Source organism: Alligator mississippiensis, chromosome 3, assembly GCF_030867095.1.
Source record: "Alligator mississippiensis isolate rAllMis1 chromosome 3, rAllMis1, whole genome shotgun sequence".
Lineage (NCBI taxonomy): Eukaryota > Metazoa > Chordata > Crocodylia > Alligatoridae > Alligator > Alligator mississippiensis.
This window is the reverse complement of record NC_081826.1, coordinates 277,904,958-277,923,618: the sequence shown is the minus strand read 5'-3', so window position 1 is coordinate 277,923,618 and position 18,661 is coordinate 277,904,958. Positions and strand designations below refer to the sequence as shown.

At 41.0% G+C, this 18,661-nt stretch overlaps 1 protein-coding gene across 4 annotated transcripts; it reads right to left on the bottom strand.

Annotated features, from left to right (window-relative positions):
• Window positions 1-1,088: 1,088 nt before the first annotated feature.
• On the bottom strand, window positions 1,089-18,609 carry GDNF (glial cell derived neurotrophic factor). Of its 4 annotated transcripts, none has more exons than XM_059725216.1 (3): window positions 18,473-18,609; window positions 18,124-18,312; window positions 1,089-4,716 (listed from the first exon to the last, which is right to left on the bottom strand). In XM_059725216.1, exons 2-3 carry the CDS (start codon window positions 18,284-18,286, stop codon window positions 4,232-4,234), a joined length of 648 nt encoding a protein of 215 aa, XP_059581199.1. In that variant the 5' UTR covers window positions 18,287-18,312; window positions 18,473-18,609; the 3' UTR covers window positions 1,089-4,231. The 4 variants fall into 4 exon arrangements, with proteins under 4 accessions (XP_059581199.1, XP_059581200.1, XP_059581198.1 ...); XM_059725217.1 differs by having other exon boundaries at window positions 18,214-18,312; window positions 18,473-18,604; XM_059725215.1 differs by lacking the exon at window positions 18,124-18,312 and having other exon boundaries at window positions 18,473-18,532.
• Between the last annotated feature and the right edge of the window lie 52 nt (window positions 18,610-18,661).

The following is an 18,661-nucleotide window of genomic DNA, read 5'->3' as shown; positions in this document are numbered from 1 at the left end:
TAAATGCTATTAGCCGTCTTGTCAACAAGTGCACACTGGTGGTTCAGATTCAGGTTATTGTCCACTGTAACTGCCAGGTCCTTTTCTACAGAGCTGCTGCCCAGCTAGTCAGCCCCCAGCTTGTACCAGCATGTGGGATTGTTCTGTCCAAAGTGCAGGACTTCGCACTTGTCCTTATTAAACCTCATGAGATTTCTTATGGTCCAATCCTCTAGTTTCTCAATGTCACTCTGAATCCTAGCCCTACCCTTCAGCATATCTACTACTCCCCACAGCTTGGTGTCATTTGCAAGCTTGCTGAAGGTGCACACTATGCCATATTCCAGGTCATTGATGAAGATATTGAACAAAACTGGCCCCAGGACTAATCCCTGGGGCACTGCACTTGAGACCAGCTGCCAACTAGACATTGAGCCATTTACTACTACCCGCCAAGACTGACGATAGTCAGTTTTATCCACCTTACAGTCTGTTCATCAAACCCATACTGCCTTAGCTTGCCTGTGAGAATGCGGTAGGAGACTGTATCAAAAGCTTTGCTAAAATCAAGCTATTATACCACATCCACTGGTTTCCCCACATTCACAGAACCAGTCATCTCATCCTAGAAGGCAATCAGGTTGGTCAGACATGACATGCCCTTGCTGAATCTATGCTGACTATTCCTAATCACCTTCTTCTCCAAGTTCTTAGTAATGGATTCCTTGAGGATCTGCTCCATGATTTTTCCAGTGACTGGGGCATGGCATGGCTATGTAGTTTTCTGGATCTTCCTTTTTTCATTTCTTAAATATTGGCACTATATTTCCCCTTTTCCAAGCATCCAGGACCTCTCCTGCTTGCCATGAACTTTCAAAGATGACGGCCAGTGGCTCTCCAATCATATCAGCCAACACCCTCAGCACCCTCAAGTGTACCCCATCTGGTTCTATGGACCTGTATGTCCAGCTTTTCTAAATAGTCCCTAACCTGTTCTTTTGCCACAGCATGTAGGAATCTACTTTTATTTGGTGTTTTTCCTTGTGGATTGCAAAGGCAACTTGGACTGTGAAAGGGCAGGCTGTGCAGAAGTATGAGCAATATCCACATAACAATAGAAATGAGTTTTATTTTGTAAAAAGTTATAAAATGAATATTGTACAAAAATAAAGTCTGTAGAGAACTTTGGTTGATTAACACAAATGATTGAGACGTAAACTGTAGGTGAAGTAAAAGCCTCCGGAGAAGAAGCATACTCCTGTTTTCAGTAACTTATAAAAAAAAAAAAATCACGAACTTTACCCTTTTGTGTTATAAGTATAATGACTTTGCCACCACTACAGCCATTTTACTATCCCTGTAAAAAGATGCTTACAACAAGCTGTCAGCAATCAATGAAGCACCACTGCAAGTAGTAACATGCCTTGGATTTTCTGTGTTGAAAGCCAAGCTAAATCTAACCAGAAGTGCTGCTGAGTGTTGATTTTACACACAGCCCAGATTTTACTATGCCAGTTACAGCAGTCAAAGCATCGTCATTGGTGTATGTTGTCCAACACAGAGGTTAGACCCCGATTTAGTACACTGAAACACGTGCTTAATGACTAGAGTGAGATTACTCGAAGTGGTTTGGTTTGCTGGAGTAGGGGACCTTCTCCAGCAGCTGATAGCATGTGGCAGACTACCACAGCCTCCATGATGGAGGAATGTGGCTGTGCCCACATACCATCATCCAACAGGATTAGGTCTTCAATGAAAAAATATAAATTTAGGAATAAATTGACCTTTGATCAAGACCGTGGATTTTTTTCCCTGAGAATTCTGGGTATTTTTCCTCCTGGGCTGGGACCTCTGTCATTGTTGTCCATTCTAGGGGAACAGAGTACACAGGGAGTACCACTGCAGGGGTTAGATTTGAGATTCAGATCTCATTGTTCAGAAGATTCTTTGGATGTTGTTTCTGTAGGAGTTGATACTTCACTTTAGTTGTCAATTATATCAAATGTAATTACTGCTGTTCTTTAATAAATAACCCTCCAGCATCATAACTTGTGCTAGTGACTATATATTAAATCCCCTTAGTACACATCCTCCTTCAAGATAAAGCAATATAAAAAAAAAAAAAAGAATATTTTTACTATGATAAAATACTGTGATGTTTCAAAGAATTATAGAAAGCTTTGCTTATTTAGCAAAATTGTTTACCTTGAGACTATATTAAATCCAGGTAGCTAATGAAAGTGGTTTAACCTTTTCTATATGGAAATACGGAAGGAAGAGCTTAAATAAATATAATATGAAATTAAAAAGATAAATGTGATTAATCTCCATTTGTCAATCATAACTATATGAAGGTTGGCTGGCAAAAGTGTGTGAAAACTCCATAAATATAAATATTAATATAAATTAGTTTGCCTAACAAATTGCTAATTGTGGCCCAGAGTCTGCAACCTTTGTATGTGTAAAGTGTTACTAATGCAGGCAAGTATTAATAGTAGTTACTTGCAAAAGAATTTTTAATAAGAAAGGCTGCAGACATTGGATATTTTGAGATTTTAATCAGTATTTTGGTTTTGTTTTGTTTTCTTAAAGGTAAAGTAAGTGATTTTTTTGCTTTCAAGTTAACTGTTAATACTTCTAAAAGCATGGACCCTTGTCCCCATTGTTATTGTCTTTTGTATCTTGTGAACACATTCCACTTTGGCACCTTTGCAAAGAAACTTTAATAAATAAGTAAAGGAAACTCATTACTAAACTGTAATAAATAACAATAACTTAAATCTTAATAAATATCTTCTGTATATTTATGTCTCTGAATGGATGCATTGCATCAAGTAGTCTTTGCTCACTCACAATGACCAAATAGAAATGTAATTATGCAAGTGACATTAGTCCTTTGTAAACCAAAAGAAAAACGGTTTGCATTTGTAGGCAACCTTGATATTTCTCTTACTTTGCTAGGAGTAAGTACTTAAAAACACAACTTGTTCTCATAAATGAACACAGAGGAGCTAAATCCAATGCTGGGCTGTTTTGAAGAAATGAGATGGAAACCCCCCCCCCCCCCCCAATAAAAACAAACAAAAAAAAAACAACCAACCACCTGTGAGACTGTTGATTTACCATGGTGAACTTTTAGCCAATTAATTTTGACATTTGCCTGATTTACCTTACATATATATTTATAATTAAAATTTATCTTACACATTTGGGGGTAACCCCTTAGCACACAACAGTACAGTGGATCTTGGAATAGTTAATAATTTCTCTCACTGTAAGTGTTGCCTTGTATTTTATTGAGATTAGTTGCAAAACCTAAGAACAAAATATGATATTTAGAAGGGCTTTGCAAAGCTTTGGTCACTGATTCTATTTGGAGGAGATTTGGCAGCTGCCAAATAAGCAGCCTTCAAATAGATTCAATGATTTGGCCATAGACACAGCTTTATATATTTTTTCTATGTACCTCAAGGTACCAGGCGTGGCTCATGAATGCTGAGATGGTGGGGCAGATAGAGTGTCCCACAGGAGCATGGAGGGTCCCCCGAGTGCTCAGTGGCAGATCCAGAAGTGGACTAGAAGTACTTCCAGTTCACTTCTGGGTCTACTGCGGGGCACGCAGGGGACACCGCTCTCCCCCACCCCCAGCCTAGTGAGCATGAGGGATCCCCCCCCTGCGCTCCCATGGGATGCTCCATTCCCCCACCATCTCAGCATTCACATGCTGTTCCTGGTACCTAGTGGTATGTAGAAATTTTTGAATATATAAATAAAAGCTGTGTCTATCGCCAAATTGCTGATTCTGAATCGGAATTGAATCTTCAGATTCGGCCAAATCAAATTGGGACAGCGATCTGAATCAGTGAATCAAATAACTGTCCCCCAAATTGGACCGAATCCAAATGGAATACCGCCCACTTTGCACACCCCTAATATTTAGGAGGTTGTGTTTTTAAGCACATTCCTAACTGATCCAAATCTTGATGATGGTGAAAGCAACCTCAATCCATCCATTTTGGAACTCCACCCCTGAGCTTTGCTTTTTATTTGCTTTCCTGTAGGAATTTGAAGCCCCCATTTTTGTATCTAGTCCAGCTCTCTATGCCAGATTTTGCCCTACCAGGCTCCCATGACAACTGTTCTGCATTCTTGGTCCTCTTTTCTCATTCTGAACAGACATTTCCTTGGGAACCTTGGTCCCTTTCTCTGCATTATAGTAGGAATGCAACATTGTAACAGTCTCCACAAAACGTCAAACGCATCCACATTTTTTAGCGGAATGTTGTTTCAGTATATGGTACACCAGTTTATCATCCAAAAAGGAAAGGTCATCATCAAAGGCAGTGGGTCTGCAGCAAGCTTGCCTCACTTTGTCAGTGACCAGCTTTTTCTTCCTTGTTAAATTTTTTACAATTTGGTCATATGTAGTCTCAGCTGCTTCACAAGATCCACTGCAGTACCGGAAAATCAGCTCTTCTTTGGTTTCGTATCCCAAATCCAAGTCAGTCACATTTAAATGTATTTCTGTTAAGACACATCCTCGGTTTTTGCCCTTTTGACTTCTTCGTCCTTTTCTGTGGGAATTCTCCGTGTTTACTGCTGCATTTTGCCGATTTCTTTCCCGTCTAGAAAAAATTGGAGTTTGTCTGTCTGGTGACCTCCTTAGTCTTTTTATAGTGGCTTGAATAAAGTCCACTACATCATCAAATTGATCTGGATAATCCTCTGGCATATTAGCTGTTTGAAAAAGTGAGAGAGAGAGATTTTGTCAAATACAGATTGTAATTTTTGTTTCTCCTAGACATTTTAATCAAAGTAGACCCACTAGAACTTTGTCAGCATTGTTGCTCAGCAAAAATTTCAAGTTACGGAGAAACTACTCTTGTGTATTTCAGAAAGTTCACAAAGCACGTTCAAAAACAGGGAAAAAAGTCTGATACAACATAGAAATTAGCAAATAAATGGACACTTTTTAAGAGAAAAGTGATACGGACTCTTCCTGGCTTAGTATGGCTAGGGAGAACCCCTTGGCTATCACTAATTTAGAGTGGTTAACAATTTGTTCATAGTAATTAAAGATGCAAAAAGACATCTACTGATAGGGTTTCAGGGTATGCTCCTGGAAAGCTAGCAGTGGTTAAGACGAGCTTAAGCCCGGTTTGCTGATTAAGTTTCTATTTCTGTCTCAGTGCCTACTGGTTAGGCTGTTGGGAAAGCTCCTTGAAAATTCTGACAGAATAATTGTGTCAGAAGATGCCCATTTGACTAAATTAAATTGTTTTAATGAGGAGTATTGATTTCTCAAAATTTTTCACAAGAAATCATGAAAACATTTTCTTTTGATACGGTGGAATGATTTACTTTGTTACACATTTAAATTATAATAATATTGTATAAAATGATAGTCAAAATGAAAAGTTTTGACCTTATACAAACAAAACATTTTTAATAAAAAGGTAGAAATGAAAGATTTGCTTTTTAAGAGTGAAGTCTGGTCTTTCAACTTTGCATCACAAATTAGAACGAAATTAAATTTCACAATGTTGAACTATCCCACAGGTTAGGTCATTCAATCAGAGTCCAGGACAACTAAATTCAATACTCTTTTAGAGAACAGAGCCATGTACAAGGTGAATGCCATAAACACAAGCCCTGTGCCCCTAGCTGTTTTCTATATCTGGCCATGGGCATAATCCATGGACAAGAGTATGCCTACAAGACTGGACTCCACTGATAAGAGAAGCTTATCTCCACTGAGTTTGAGAATCTCACTCTCAGACCTTGGAGAAACTCATTAGCTATATAGACTGGCATCAAAACTCAGGTGACTTTGCAGATGATGACCAACATAAAATTTAGGTATATCGGGGCCTAGGCACCCAGAATTGTCAGAAGTTTTGAGTGCATCAGTGGGGCCTAAAATGGTAGTCTCAATCACCTCACTAACTTTGAGGATCTGGGTTCCACTTCTTAAAAAAACATTGATGTATCCATCTTTCACTGCCCACCATACTATCACCTTGGCCTAATGCTTGGGCAAAATCTGCTCATGGATCAACAACAACTGGCTGAAGCTGAGCCAAAATAAGGCAGAAGCAATGCTGGTGGATAGAGAAATCATTTTAAGAAGTTCGCAACTATGGGACAGTCCTTGTACACACCTCTGGTTTGCCAGTTCAGTCCAGAGCTTAGGACTACTCTTGGATTCCTCACTGATGCCAACCTCTCCAAAAATCACATGCTAGTAAAGTTTACTGCCACCCTGAGTTGACTATGGACTTTGTCCCATCCTGGCATCATCACAAGTCTGTCACCAGGATTTGTCACTTCTTAGCTCATTTAAAAAAAAAAGATACATGTCAACCAACTCAGAAAACTAAGTTGTTAACAACTCTGGGGACTGATATTTTTGAAAGATACCATACAGGTGGCTCTACATCAAGCTATTTAAACACAGAGGGAAGGTAAAAAGAACTGCAAGGGACTGGTGTGGGTTTACACGAATCTTTTTAGCCATTTGAAAAAAAAAGTCAAAGATGATGTATGGAAGGACAGGGTGTCATTAATGAATACAAACCAAACATGTAGGGACAAAACAAACAAAAAAACAACCAAAAAAAAAAAAAAAAAGAAAAGAAAAACCAGGAGAGCAAAGGCAAAAAATAGACACCTTGGCAAGAGATTAAGGACATGACATATAGAACAGGCTCCACAAATACTTTTGACAGAAACAGTGTCCACTTCTCAGTGGAGAAAGTGAATTATTGAATGGAAAAAATCAAAGACCAGATGACTGGCAGAACTAATATAAACAGAGGAGAAAGGGCTATAGATGATGAGTAAAATAATAAAACAAAGATGTCAAAGAACTTTTGACAAATTTGAATGCATTTTGCAAGCATGGTCTGATGCAATTTATTTGAGCATGCTGAAGGAACTCTGAAGAAGTCTTAGAGCTACAGACAATAATATTTTCAAACTCATGAATGACAGAAGTTTTCTTCTCTTTAAAAATGGGAAAGGGAGGACCCAGGAAATAGTAACTTTCCAGGTCAGGCTGATTAGCTTACCATAGCAAACTATAAAATATTTAATCTTTAAAACTCTGGAGGATGATGTTATGATCACTAGCAGCCAATGTGGATTTGTTAAGAATAAATCATGCCAAACCAATTTGAATTTCTCTCTCTGACAAGAAAATTGCTTTGGTGGATAAGGGGAATGTGGAAGACTTGAGTAAAGCCTTGAATACAGTCCCACATACCTTTTTCATAAGCAAGCTTTAGAAATCTGGGCTATATAGAATGAACGTTAGGTAGATAAATAATTGGTTGAATCAACACAATCAAAGGGTACCTGTTAAAGGCAGGGTTTGAATTGTGCTTGGACTCTTGGGGGGTAGCAGGGGAGGGGGGGTCCTGCAAAAAAATTGGGCTGCCCATCATGATGGCCTAATAAAAATTGAAGATCCCTCCCAGGATGATTTTCAGTTCTTACAGGGAGGCTCAGTCCCCCAAGCTCCCCAATAATTCAAACCCGGGTTAAAGGTTCCTGTACAGGGTCGGTGTATGCTATTGTTTGTCATTGGTATGTGTGACTTGGGTACAGAGATAGAAAGTGTACTGATCAAATTTTCAGGTGAAAATATCAGAAGAGTTTGCAAAACATCTTGGTGCATAGGATTAAAATTCAGAGGGAGCGTGATAAATGTAAGAGCAGTAATAGCTAATGTTCAATTTAATAATGAAAAATTTGAAATTGTAGTACATAGGAAAGAAAATAGCACAAATACAGATGGGAAATAATAGGCTTAGGCAGTAGCACTGGCAAGAAGGATTTAGGGGTCATAGCAGATTCCACTCAACATGTCAGATATGTGATGCTGATGTAAAAAGCTCTAGACAGAGTTTTGGTTGAATTAACAGCAGCACTGAATGAAAGACATGGAAAGTAAAAGTACCACTCTACTTGACATGTTAGGCCTCACTGGGAACAGTGTCCAGTTTTGGGCAATGGATTTTAAGAGGGAGGAAGAGAAACTGAAAAGATGATCTGAAGACAAGCAGACAAGGAAGATACAAGGGACAAACCCAAGCCATGGGAAGACAGGATGCAGAAGCTATATGCTGTATGTTTAGTTTGGAGAAAAAGAAATTAAGGCAGAACATGACAGCAGTTTTGAATGGCTGTCATAAAGAAAACAAGTAATAGTTCTTCCTGCCATAGAGGAGAAGAGACAAGGCAATGGGTTTAAGCTTCAGCAAAGCAGGTTTAGACCGAATCTTCCTAACTGTAAGAACAGTAGGACCGTGTAACAAGCTGCCTAGAGAAGCTGGGGAATCTCCTCAACTAGACGTTTCAAGACAAGGCTGGATAGGTATCTGTCTGAGGTGGCTTAGGAAGAGTATGCCCTGCATCTGTGCAGGGACTAGATTAAATGACCCAACTGTACAATAATATTCCTGGACATGAAGCCTTCAGCACTTATAAAAGTCCAACTAGTATAGAATGCTGTGGCACACTTCTCAGCAATTCAGGCTACCATGAGCACATCAAATCTGTCTTCAACTCTGTGCTAGGTTTCCATGACAGCAAGGTAAAATTCATTCTTTGCCCTTTATCCCAGGCAATATAATATACCACCTAAAGCTCCAAGAGGAAGTCTGGGCAACAACTTTATTTCTTTGGTAGTACAGAACTATTTACAACAAGGATATGTGTTGGCTGATACGAGACTTAGAATGAACTCCTTCAGGAGCTAACTACTAGCATAATCCTCACTATTTTTCTTCCAACGAAAGGCACATTTGAGCAACATTACCTACACAAGTATGTAGTGCTGTGGGGTAGTATGTGCATGAATGTATGTGTGCACATACCGTATAAACATTCCAGAACAAACCCTGTTCTGCACAGGGACAGACTGGAGACAGACTAAGGACAAATACATATCCTGGCTAACTGTTGTTAGTCACCTCACTTAATGCACTATTGGAAAGAACTCGTATACAGAAAGAGAAGCATGGCACACGAGCCTACATGGAACAGAACTGTACTTAAAAAGCCTGAGTAAGAGGACTGTACATGGGAGAATAATGCAGGAAAATCAGGGCTACATCCTGTTCTGCCTACCAGCATCTATTGATCCTACTCCACCTAGCTTGAGTCCCTGAAAAAAGGATAATGCTCCTATTTTTGTCCATCTTAGCCTTAAGACTAAGTCACAAAGTGGTGAGGAGGAGGACCTACCTATGCTTGTATTAGCTAGTTTTCAAGGGCTTGAGCACAGTGGAATAAGGTTACACTTAAATAGACAAAAGCCTAATAGGTGGAATAGAATCTGGGCCAGCGTCTTCAAAATCCTCCCAGCTAGCATGCAGGCCTTCAAAATGACTGCTTTGCAGTGTCTAATACAGTCTGTGTGTAGAAGAGATCATTAACCCCACAGGAGATTGTGCAAGAGGACAGGGGAATTGGAACAGCCATTGCCAGTGCCATAGGTTAAAAAAAAAAAAAAAAAAGACATCAAAATTTTCAGACAGACTTAAAATTCTGAGATTATTTAATTTTTACATTAAATTTTAGAATTTAAATTCCTGACTTTGGAATGCCTCAGGGGAAACCCCTGTGCACATATGGGTGCACACTCCCCCCCCCCTTGGTGAACAACTTACTCTGAAAAACAATAATATACATGAACATGTACACAAGCACAGGTTAACATGCCCTCCTTCCTTTTATAGCTGACTGTTGAGAAGGACTTTTTCCTACCTCTCCCAGAGTAAGGCACCCCTCTACCCTCCTCTGCTTCTGGGGAAATCATAGAAAATTAGGGTTGGAAGGGACCTCAGGAGATCATCCAGTTCAATCTCCTGCTCAAAGTGGGACTATTCCCAACTATATCAGTGTCTCTCCTGAGAACCACCTCCAGCCCTACGCTCTTCATTCAGGTACAGCTCCTGACCTTTAGGCTCCAGGACACAGTCTCCTTTCAGCCTCTTCCCACCAGTCAGTTCAGTCCCTGGCCCCGCTCTCCACCTGCCACTAGACATATCTTAGCCCCCCTCCCCCAGTAAAAAGTCTAGCAACAGTGGACTTCAGAGTGATTAGGCAAGAGTCAGCTTGGTTGAGTTGAGGGAGGAACTCCTAATCTACTTGTTAACCTGCTCAACTTCACTTCATTCTTTTCAATGCAGTGTTAGGAAAGTGGGTGAAAGGCAGGAAGCACCTGTTGCTTTGAATTGCCTCCTCACTGCTTTGCCTAGCCCCAGCCTCTGCTGATGGCAGCCTGAACTGCAATCCAAATATTGTAGTGGGCTGTTAACAATGGCATCTAGTGGCTGCAACTAGAACTACAGAATCCCTTCTAGGTCAGCCATGAATCCTGAGATATCAGGAATTTGAGATGAAGATGAGATATTAAAAAAGAGGGCGAAACCTTGTGGTACTCATGCAGATACTACAGAAGTTGGTAACTGGGTTTTGACTCAGTGGTCCAGCACTGTCAACTTTGATGTGTACAAATGAACCAGGCTCCCCAAACCATTCAGATTAGGATTTTTAAAGCCAAAGAAACCTACAAACATGCATTTGTGTACTTGTGTGTTGGGTCCTTATTTGCTGTACAAGCATCTTCTAAAAACTCAAAGAAATATATGATTTTGGAACAACTTATTTGACCCAGGATTTATTTATTTTTCTTTCAAATAAGACATTAAAAAAAATGAAACATGAAAGCTGGGGCTTTACATTATGCATCATCTTATAACGACAGTTGCAGAATTCAAGCAGTTGACCACATTTATGTCTATACACTCCCCCAGTTAGCTAACAATAGATCCCATTCATTGACTTACGTAGAGAGCCACCACACAGTTCTCCTCCATGGCACGCAAATGATCATAGTTTTCTTCTATGTAAATTCTCTATTGCAGTCCCCCATGATTTGCTTTTGTATTTCCAATTAAAGATATCAAGTGTCAGAGATGGGCTTTAGCCCTGGACTTTTTTTTATTTTTTATTTTAAATGTATATTAATAAAGTAGGTCCAAAAGTTTTCAAAACATCACAATCCAATATTACTATACTCCCACGATGACAAAAAAAAGTAAGCAGTCTCATCTCTTCTAATGGAAAGCTATCAGAATGACCCAAGCATTAAAATTTAGGTTTTATAAAAGATTATCTTTTAATGCTATGCCCAACAGATTAAAAATAAAATACATGAATCAATCAATCCCACCTGCAGTGGCAGAAACTCAGGCAAGTACATTAAGACCAGAAACCCAAAATGGAAAGTTAACCAGAAATAGACTTCAACAGGAGCAGATGCAAATACTTTTGAAAATTCAGTCTCCTATTTACGTAGGTAGTAGATTCAGGAGCTTAACTCAGGACCTCACTTCTTAAAATCCCATCATGTTTTTGAAGAAAAGCTGAAGTTGCACACATTGCAAAATACTTAATTTATAAAAGGTGTTTTGTCAGTAAAATTACATTTTTTCAAGACTCAAAGTTATTTCTATTTTATGAAATTAATGTATAAGTAAATAGTTTTGTATACTGATCAATAAAGTATTACTTTTAAGCATGCAATTTCTGTCATTAACCAACGTTTTTCACATTGCTTTTGATATGGTAACAAACAAAAACTAGATGAGGTATATTGCCAATGACAAAAACAAGATTATTTTTGCTTTGTGTTCTAAGTTTTGTGTTTGTTTAATATAGGGTCTGTGGGGTTATGAAACTTATGTCAAGATGTTTTGCCTAATCAAAATAATCAGGGCAGCGTTTCATTTAAATGAGTCTTTCAGATGAGAGATGGATTTAATATGCAAGATTCAAAACTTAAAATTGTGACCCTAAGGATTAAGGGATACCAGTTCACCTCTTATCAAAGGCTATTTGCAAAATTCAGATGCAGATCGGGATTCGCATTGAATGCTCAGTGTTCCAAAATTTGGCTTAAGATTTTAGCACATGCCTCTCTACATAATATTATTTCTACATTTTCTCGCTCCTTTCACAGTTGTCAAGATTTTTTCTCTCTCTCATTAGTCAGTATTTTCCTTCTACAAATTTTAACTGAAACATTAAAATAGATAAAAATAAATAAATAAATAAATAAATATCTGCTGCTGATAAAGAAAACCCTGGCATGATGCTGCTGATGTTTGTATTGTAGGAGCACACTGGGGCATTAGTCACAGACTAGAAACCCTTTGTACTATACAGTCTGCAATACAGAAGATGCTACATCTCAGTTTTGGATTAGTCACCATGTGGAAGCGTAGACTCACTAGCATTTTGATCATTTTGTTGCGTGTGTTTGAAAAGTAGAAGGACATAAGCTCCGAGGGGATGTAATACTTTTTTTTAAGAAATATTTTCACTAATAGGCCTATTAAACAGAAATTAGAATCGGATCCCTCAAACAGAAACTTGCATGTTGTGTAGGCTTTAAACTAAACTGTGACAAAAAAACCCAAACAAACAAACACACACACACACACACCAACTAACCCCCCCCCCCCAATTAACAGAATTTGTCTTAAACAATTAAAATAACACCCTTCTGAGGACTAACTTTGCTTTCATGTGTTGCATGAAAATGTTTGAGTACAAGAGTGAAAGAGGAACCCATCAGTTGCGTTCATTAGGAAATATTACATGAAAGATACCAAAGTCAACTCATCGTTAAATGATTAATCCTGTTCTAGGACATTAACTTATTCTAGTTCATTAACTTGCCAGCTCACAAAGAAACACTAAGTTCTTTTCTCCAACTCAGAGTTCCCAGAGATGCTCACCCACTGTCACTGGTGTCGCATGTCCCTGATCAAGGTGAAGTGTTAAGTAATTTGATACAGCCAGTCCATTTCCATAAATGTTAGAGACAATGAACCAGAACTAGAAAAAAAAACCTATCAATTTAAAATAGGTTCAGTAATTTTTCCTGTTGCAGTTTCAGAAATTTTCCATTTGTAGACTGGTAAATGAGAAGTAGTAGTGAGAAAGTCAAGTTCTGTCAGTTTTCATCAAAAGAAGGAAATAGAGAAGCAACAGAAAAAATGCACTTGCTCCAAGCTCTGGCTTGTCAGGGTGGGGTGGAGGAGGAGGAGGGGTATGAAGCATCCTCAAGGCATTTGGAGTGAAGCAAACTCCTTTCAGGTGAGAATTCTGCATAAGCTAGGTTGTCAGCTGCTCCCCAGCCATCCAATCAGATGCATCAGTTCTGCAAGCTGAATTCATTCAAAATTCCCATTGATTTCAGCAAGAGCATGGCTAGGTCATTTGGGGGGGGGGGGGAAAAAGCAGCTTCTTTTGATATCTACACCACATTCCCCAGGTATATCTGGCAAGGGATGCTACTGAGCATGCCTCACCTACCTGCTCCCACTCCCAGTCTGAAAACATGCCCATGAAGCTGGTCCCTCACAACTGCTTTCATGTGTGCTCAAGAAAGCTCTCGAAGGTCTTATTTTATGCATTGCAGGCCTGAGTCTGATCCATGACTAGTGTACATTTTTCATGCGTTGTGTGTTAGCATGAACATTAATCAGTATAAAGACTGTATTAGTACACTTTTTACACTGTTACAATAATGGTTCATGGTAGTAAAACAAACTCCCCATATTGTATTGCAGAGCATTCTATACTCTGATCAGTGGGGCCCACAGAGCATGTGTTGGTGATTTGCAGGGAAGAGTCTGGTCACAAGAAAGTTTTTTTCCCAGCTGGTAAATTGTACTACAATATGCCAAACACGTTCCTAATATAATTTTTCCAGGAAAGTAATTGCTGTTATTGCCAAAAAAAAAACCACTGTTCTGGGATGGTGGATGGTGAGGTGAGATGATCCAGACATTTATGATTGGGAAGGCATATGGTATATCCCATTTTTGAACTGGAGGGATAATGCCAAGACAGTCTCTCTACTGGGTGTGTACTTGGTCTACAAAAGAATGAGCATCTCTTCTGTGCTGTAGTTCTGTCCAGCTCCAGCAAAGCAAGCATTTATCTTTAAATGTTTGTTTATCTTTATGTCTATCCCTATTCAACAGCACATTTAAACATTTGCTTAAGGCCCATTGAGACGTAAAGTTACCAGCTTAAATGCTTAAACATGTGCTTAGCTAAAGTACATACATCCCTGTTCAGCAGAACATGTCAAACGTGTAAAAGTACCATGTTGAACTGGGGCCCTATCTGCTTTTTAAAACTCTTTGCAAAACTGAGACAATTTTATTTTTTTTTCTTAACCTTAAAATACACCAATTCTCTCTGCAATACTTACAGTATTTTATGCCTTAATGCTTTGTTTGCACCCATCTCAAGTGGTCTATTTTACTTCTATTTTCCCTCTTCTGTTTATAAATAGGAAATGGTCTCCATGATACATTACAATTTTCCCTTTATTCTCCTTACCATATGTTAGTTTATCATGAGATCCGTTCTAGTTGTGTTATATCCTTCAGCGTCAAGTATTAACCAATTTTGTTACTATTGAACATGTTGAAACCTGCTTTCTACTTAAAAAACTACAAAATTAATCAGACATCTAAGACTTCAGTATTTATTATTATCGAGTGGCATGTACATGTGCCAGAATTATAATGAGATTTGTGGACAACACTGAAGTCTATTTAAACAGCTTCAGCAGAATCATTATTTTCCATTTCAGTCAGCAGCCCTAATGGAGACCAGGATCATTCAAAATATTTTAAAACGGTATCAATTTGGGGATCAATAGTAACAAAACTTTCTCCTCTCCCACCCCCTGATCTTTTACTTCATGATCATTGGAATAGGAGAATTCCTACATTCCCCCCCGTTTATCCTTTAAAAATACAAAATTAAAAAAAAGAAAACAATATATCTTTGCATTTATTTCCCTGTGAAGAATATGGCCATTTGAAAGTACTTTAAAGTGCCCTTCCTAGAAATGCATATTGGATGCCTTCCATACTTCAGGTGATGATAGATAATGTTCTAAATATGTATATATAGGTTCAATAAACAGCATATAAACATACTTTAATCTAAAAAAAAAAAAAAAAAAAAGTATACTTTTTTTTGGAATTGACAATGTGCTCACCTCTATACACCACAAAAATACCATCCTTGCTCTGAAAAGCTTGTGTTTTAATATTATATACTGTCTGTACTCCATCTAAAACAACTGTATCACTTCTTAGAAAGAGTCATTCAAGAAAGAAAAAAAACAAAAAAAACCAAAAAAAAACCACAAGCAAAAAACCCCCCAAAACCCAACAACCCCCCCAAAAAAACCCCAACCAAAACCCTGAAATCAAAATCACAACAATCATGTTATTCCTCAGAGATGATAAACATCTTTCCCTTCCTTTCAGAGGAAAAAAAAATCCTACATTTTTTCCCTTGAGGTTTGAATTTATTTATTTTAGAAGACACACTGCTAGATCTGACCAAGGTTCCCTGGTGAACAAGTTGTATATTATGGCAGTCTACCTTGGGATGTTATGATCCCATTTATACTACAATTACAGCCATATTATCAAGGGAGTACATCAAGAATTCAGTAAACAGGTGTTCACCAGGGCACCCCTGGGGAAGACCAGGAGCAATGGATACAAACTCCTGGAAGGCTGCTTCAGGCTCAATTCCAGGAAAAAACTCCTTCACAGTCAGGGTGTCCAGACTGTGGAATAAAGTCCCTCCAGTGGTGGTGCAGTCACCTACCCTGGAAATCTTTAAAAGGAGACTGGACAGTCACCTCACTGGGGTCACTTGACCCTAGTTGTCTTTTCCTGCTTAGTGCAGTGGGACTGGACCCGAAGATCTACAAGGTCCCTTCCAGTCCCTAACAATCTATAAATATTAGAGCACCCAGTTATAAAACTTGTGGCAGGAGTTGCAGATATATGGTTACAATGTGGTTTGGCCTGTTGCCCCATCTGCACTGTAACTGTTCCCTGATTGCATATGCAGTTATTGATATGTTTCTTTGTAAAATGTGGTCTGTTCCTTCTGTTTGCAAGTAGCCATAAAAGATAATTATGTGCCATCCTCACTAGCCAGCTGTAGTACAAACAAGACCTTCTAATCTTTAGCATGTCCCGTTAATGAATTATTCCTCGAACACGAGGCTTCCCCAGAGGCTCAGCTACCTACATCATCATCAGGAAGTAGTGGTCTGGGTTAACATGCATTGCATGTATTGGAGGTTGCAGACAACAGTCCCAGCGTATATTTAAATCAGATAGTTGAAACTTGCAACTGCCGCTGTCAGCTACTATCTCTGACCACTGCTCTGCACTGGAGAGGTCATTACAGAGTGCATTGCCACACTAAGAGGTCAAGACCTTGTTCATAAGGGAACCTTTCAGGCCATGAGCATGGTGCCACAATATAGGGTAATCTCTGAGCAGCTTGTATAGAAGGTGATACAAGGAAGTCAGAAGAAGGGAAGTACTAAAAGAATGATGCAAGTGAGCTGAAGACTTCATCTGCATATCCAGCCACAGCTGTATAAAGCAGCCCATCTTCTAGGAGTTGGACCAGAGTTCCACGGCCAAGCTAACCACCATACCTCATCCAAAAGTGAATTGTCACCTCTCTAAATACAAATCCATGGGAAGAATTTAGGAATTGGGTCAAACAGTCGCTGCACATTATGCACTGAAATTAGCTTTCACTCATCCTGGCCAAAATGCATTGCCAGAATGTGATGAATACCTTCCTTCCTTCTTACCCTTTTTCCTATCAGGTATCCAAACAGCAACAAGACATGGGAAACAACTAACAGTTTGTACAGACTAGGCCCAAGTGATTAATACTGCTGCTACCTGTCTCCTACACTTGCTGGGGAGAGAATGGCTCATAAGGAATAACATTTTTAAAAGCATGAGTTGATGTTCTAAAAATAGTTCAAGGCCTCATTTGTCAGCCCCAGAAGAGTGGAGCACTGATGTCTCCTCCACCCAGCACTGCCAACTTCTGTCACTGTTGTAAATCCACTAGAACAGCTTTCTTCTTAACACTTTTTTTCTTCCTGTAGAACTGGCACTGCTGCAAGTCAGCATGAAGGTGATTGACACAACTGCAAGCAAAGCAGATCTGAGGTCCTAGGGTATCTCCCAATGCACAAGTGCCTTCTTCACCCTCTGTTGTACAGGGTAAGATCACAGCATCCTAAAGCCTCAGCAGCCTGTGCCAGAAGAAAACATGAGGGAGATTTTTTGGCCAACTTCCCTCCGATAAAGGCTTACAAATTGATAGGTAGGTGTCATTTAGGGAATAGCAGGAAGCTCGGCTTGGAAGGAAAGAGGCTGACACAGGAAAGAGTCCACTAGGAGGAAAATGAGAAGGAGAGGAGAGAGACCAGATAAAGAACACAGCTTGTGAAGTGTGGAAAAGGGGCAGTCCCGGGGAATAATTGCAGTGAGGGAGACTTCACATCCAGTGGTCTTCCAGGATCCACAGTTTATCCTAGTTGTAGAGCTGAAGTCCAGCTGTGCTATAAACGTCTTTATCCAGCAGTATTTCTGACCACAGGTGGACAACATATATTCCAGGCAAGAAGCAGGTAAACACCAATTCAGACCCTAAGCTGCTCCTCTCCAAAAGAGGGCAACCTTCACTAGATTTCATCCCAGTCTCAAAAGTTAAAGGAGCCCCTGTCAGATTAATTTGCGTTTTTTACCCCAGCTTACTGAGCTCTACCAGCTCCTCCTACTTTAAGATGCAGCAGACAGCAGCACTGCTCCCTGAAAAGTGCTTGAGCTGCTATTGTTAGGGACCTAGTATTAGGCAGGCATTATTGACGGTAAGCTGTTTTACAGTGAGCCGGTCTACAGACAAGCTTACGCTGACTGCGCCAAGGCAGTTTCTTAAACCCTCTGCGGTTCGTTCACCGCCTGCCCGCGGGCGGAAGCTGGGCAGGAGCCCTGCCTTGACAGCTCCGCTGGATCAAGGCAGGGCGGCAGCACCCGCAAGGCGAGGAGCCCCGACCGCGGGCAGGACGTCGAGGCTAGAAGAGAAAGGCTCCCCCCGCCCTGGGGCTCTAGGGCCGGGCCGGGCCGGGCCGCACGGCGGGGCTCCCCGGGGTCAGACACACGAACAGCGACAGCGGCGGCGGCTACGAAGGGGAACGGTTCTTACAGTGGCTTTGCACAGCATAGGGAGGCGGCAGGGAGTGATCGTCTTCAGGCCCCTCTAGCACTGAACGGGGCCCCTCGGGAGGCGTCTTACCGGCGGGCAGCGGCGAGGCGGAGACGGCGCTGAGCAGGAGCACGCAGACGGCCGCCACATCCCATAGCTTCATCTTCGAGTCCCTCGCGGCGCGGGCCCCTGCCGGACGAGGCGCCACGTTAGCTGCTCCGCCAAGCCCCGGCGCCCGCGGGGTCCCGGCCCGCCGCCCGCCCGCCCCGCCCCGGCACCGCCCGTCCGCCCGACGGCTGCGGCGGACACTTGTCGCCGGAGCCGCCCCGTCCCGCCGCCCGGCGCTTACCTCGGAGCTGGCCTCGGCGGCCCCGCGCTGGACATGAACTGGGCGGCGCAGGGGCATAGGGGGCGGCCGGGGCCGGGGCCCCCGGCTCAGCAGCCGCCCGGCCGCGGCGAGACCCGGCCGAGACGCCGCCCGCGCAGACCCCCCAGCGGCCGCCGCGGGGGCCCGGGCCGAGGCATCGCCCAGCCCCGC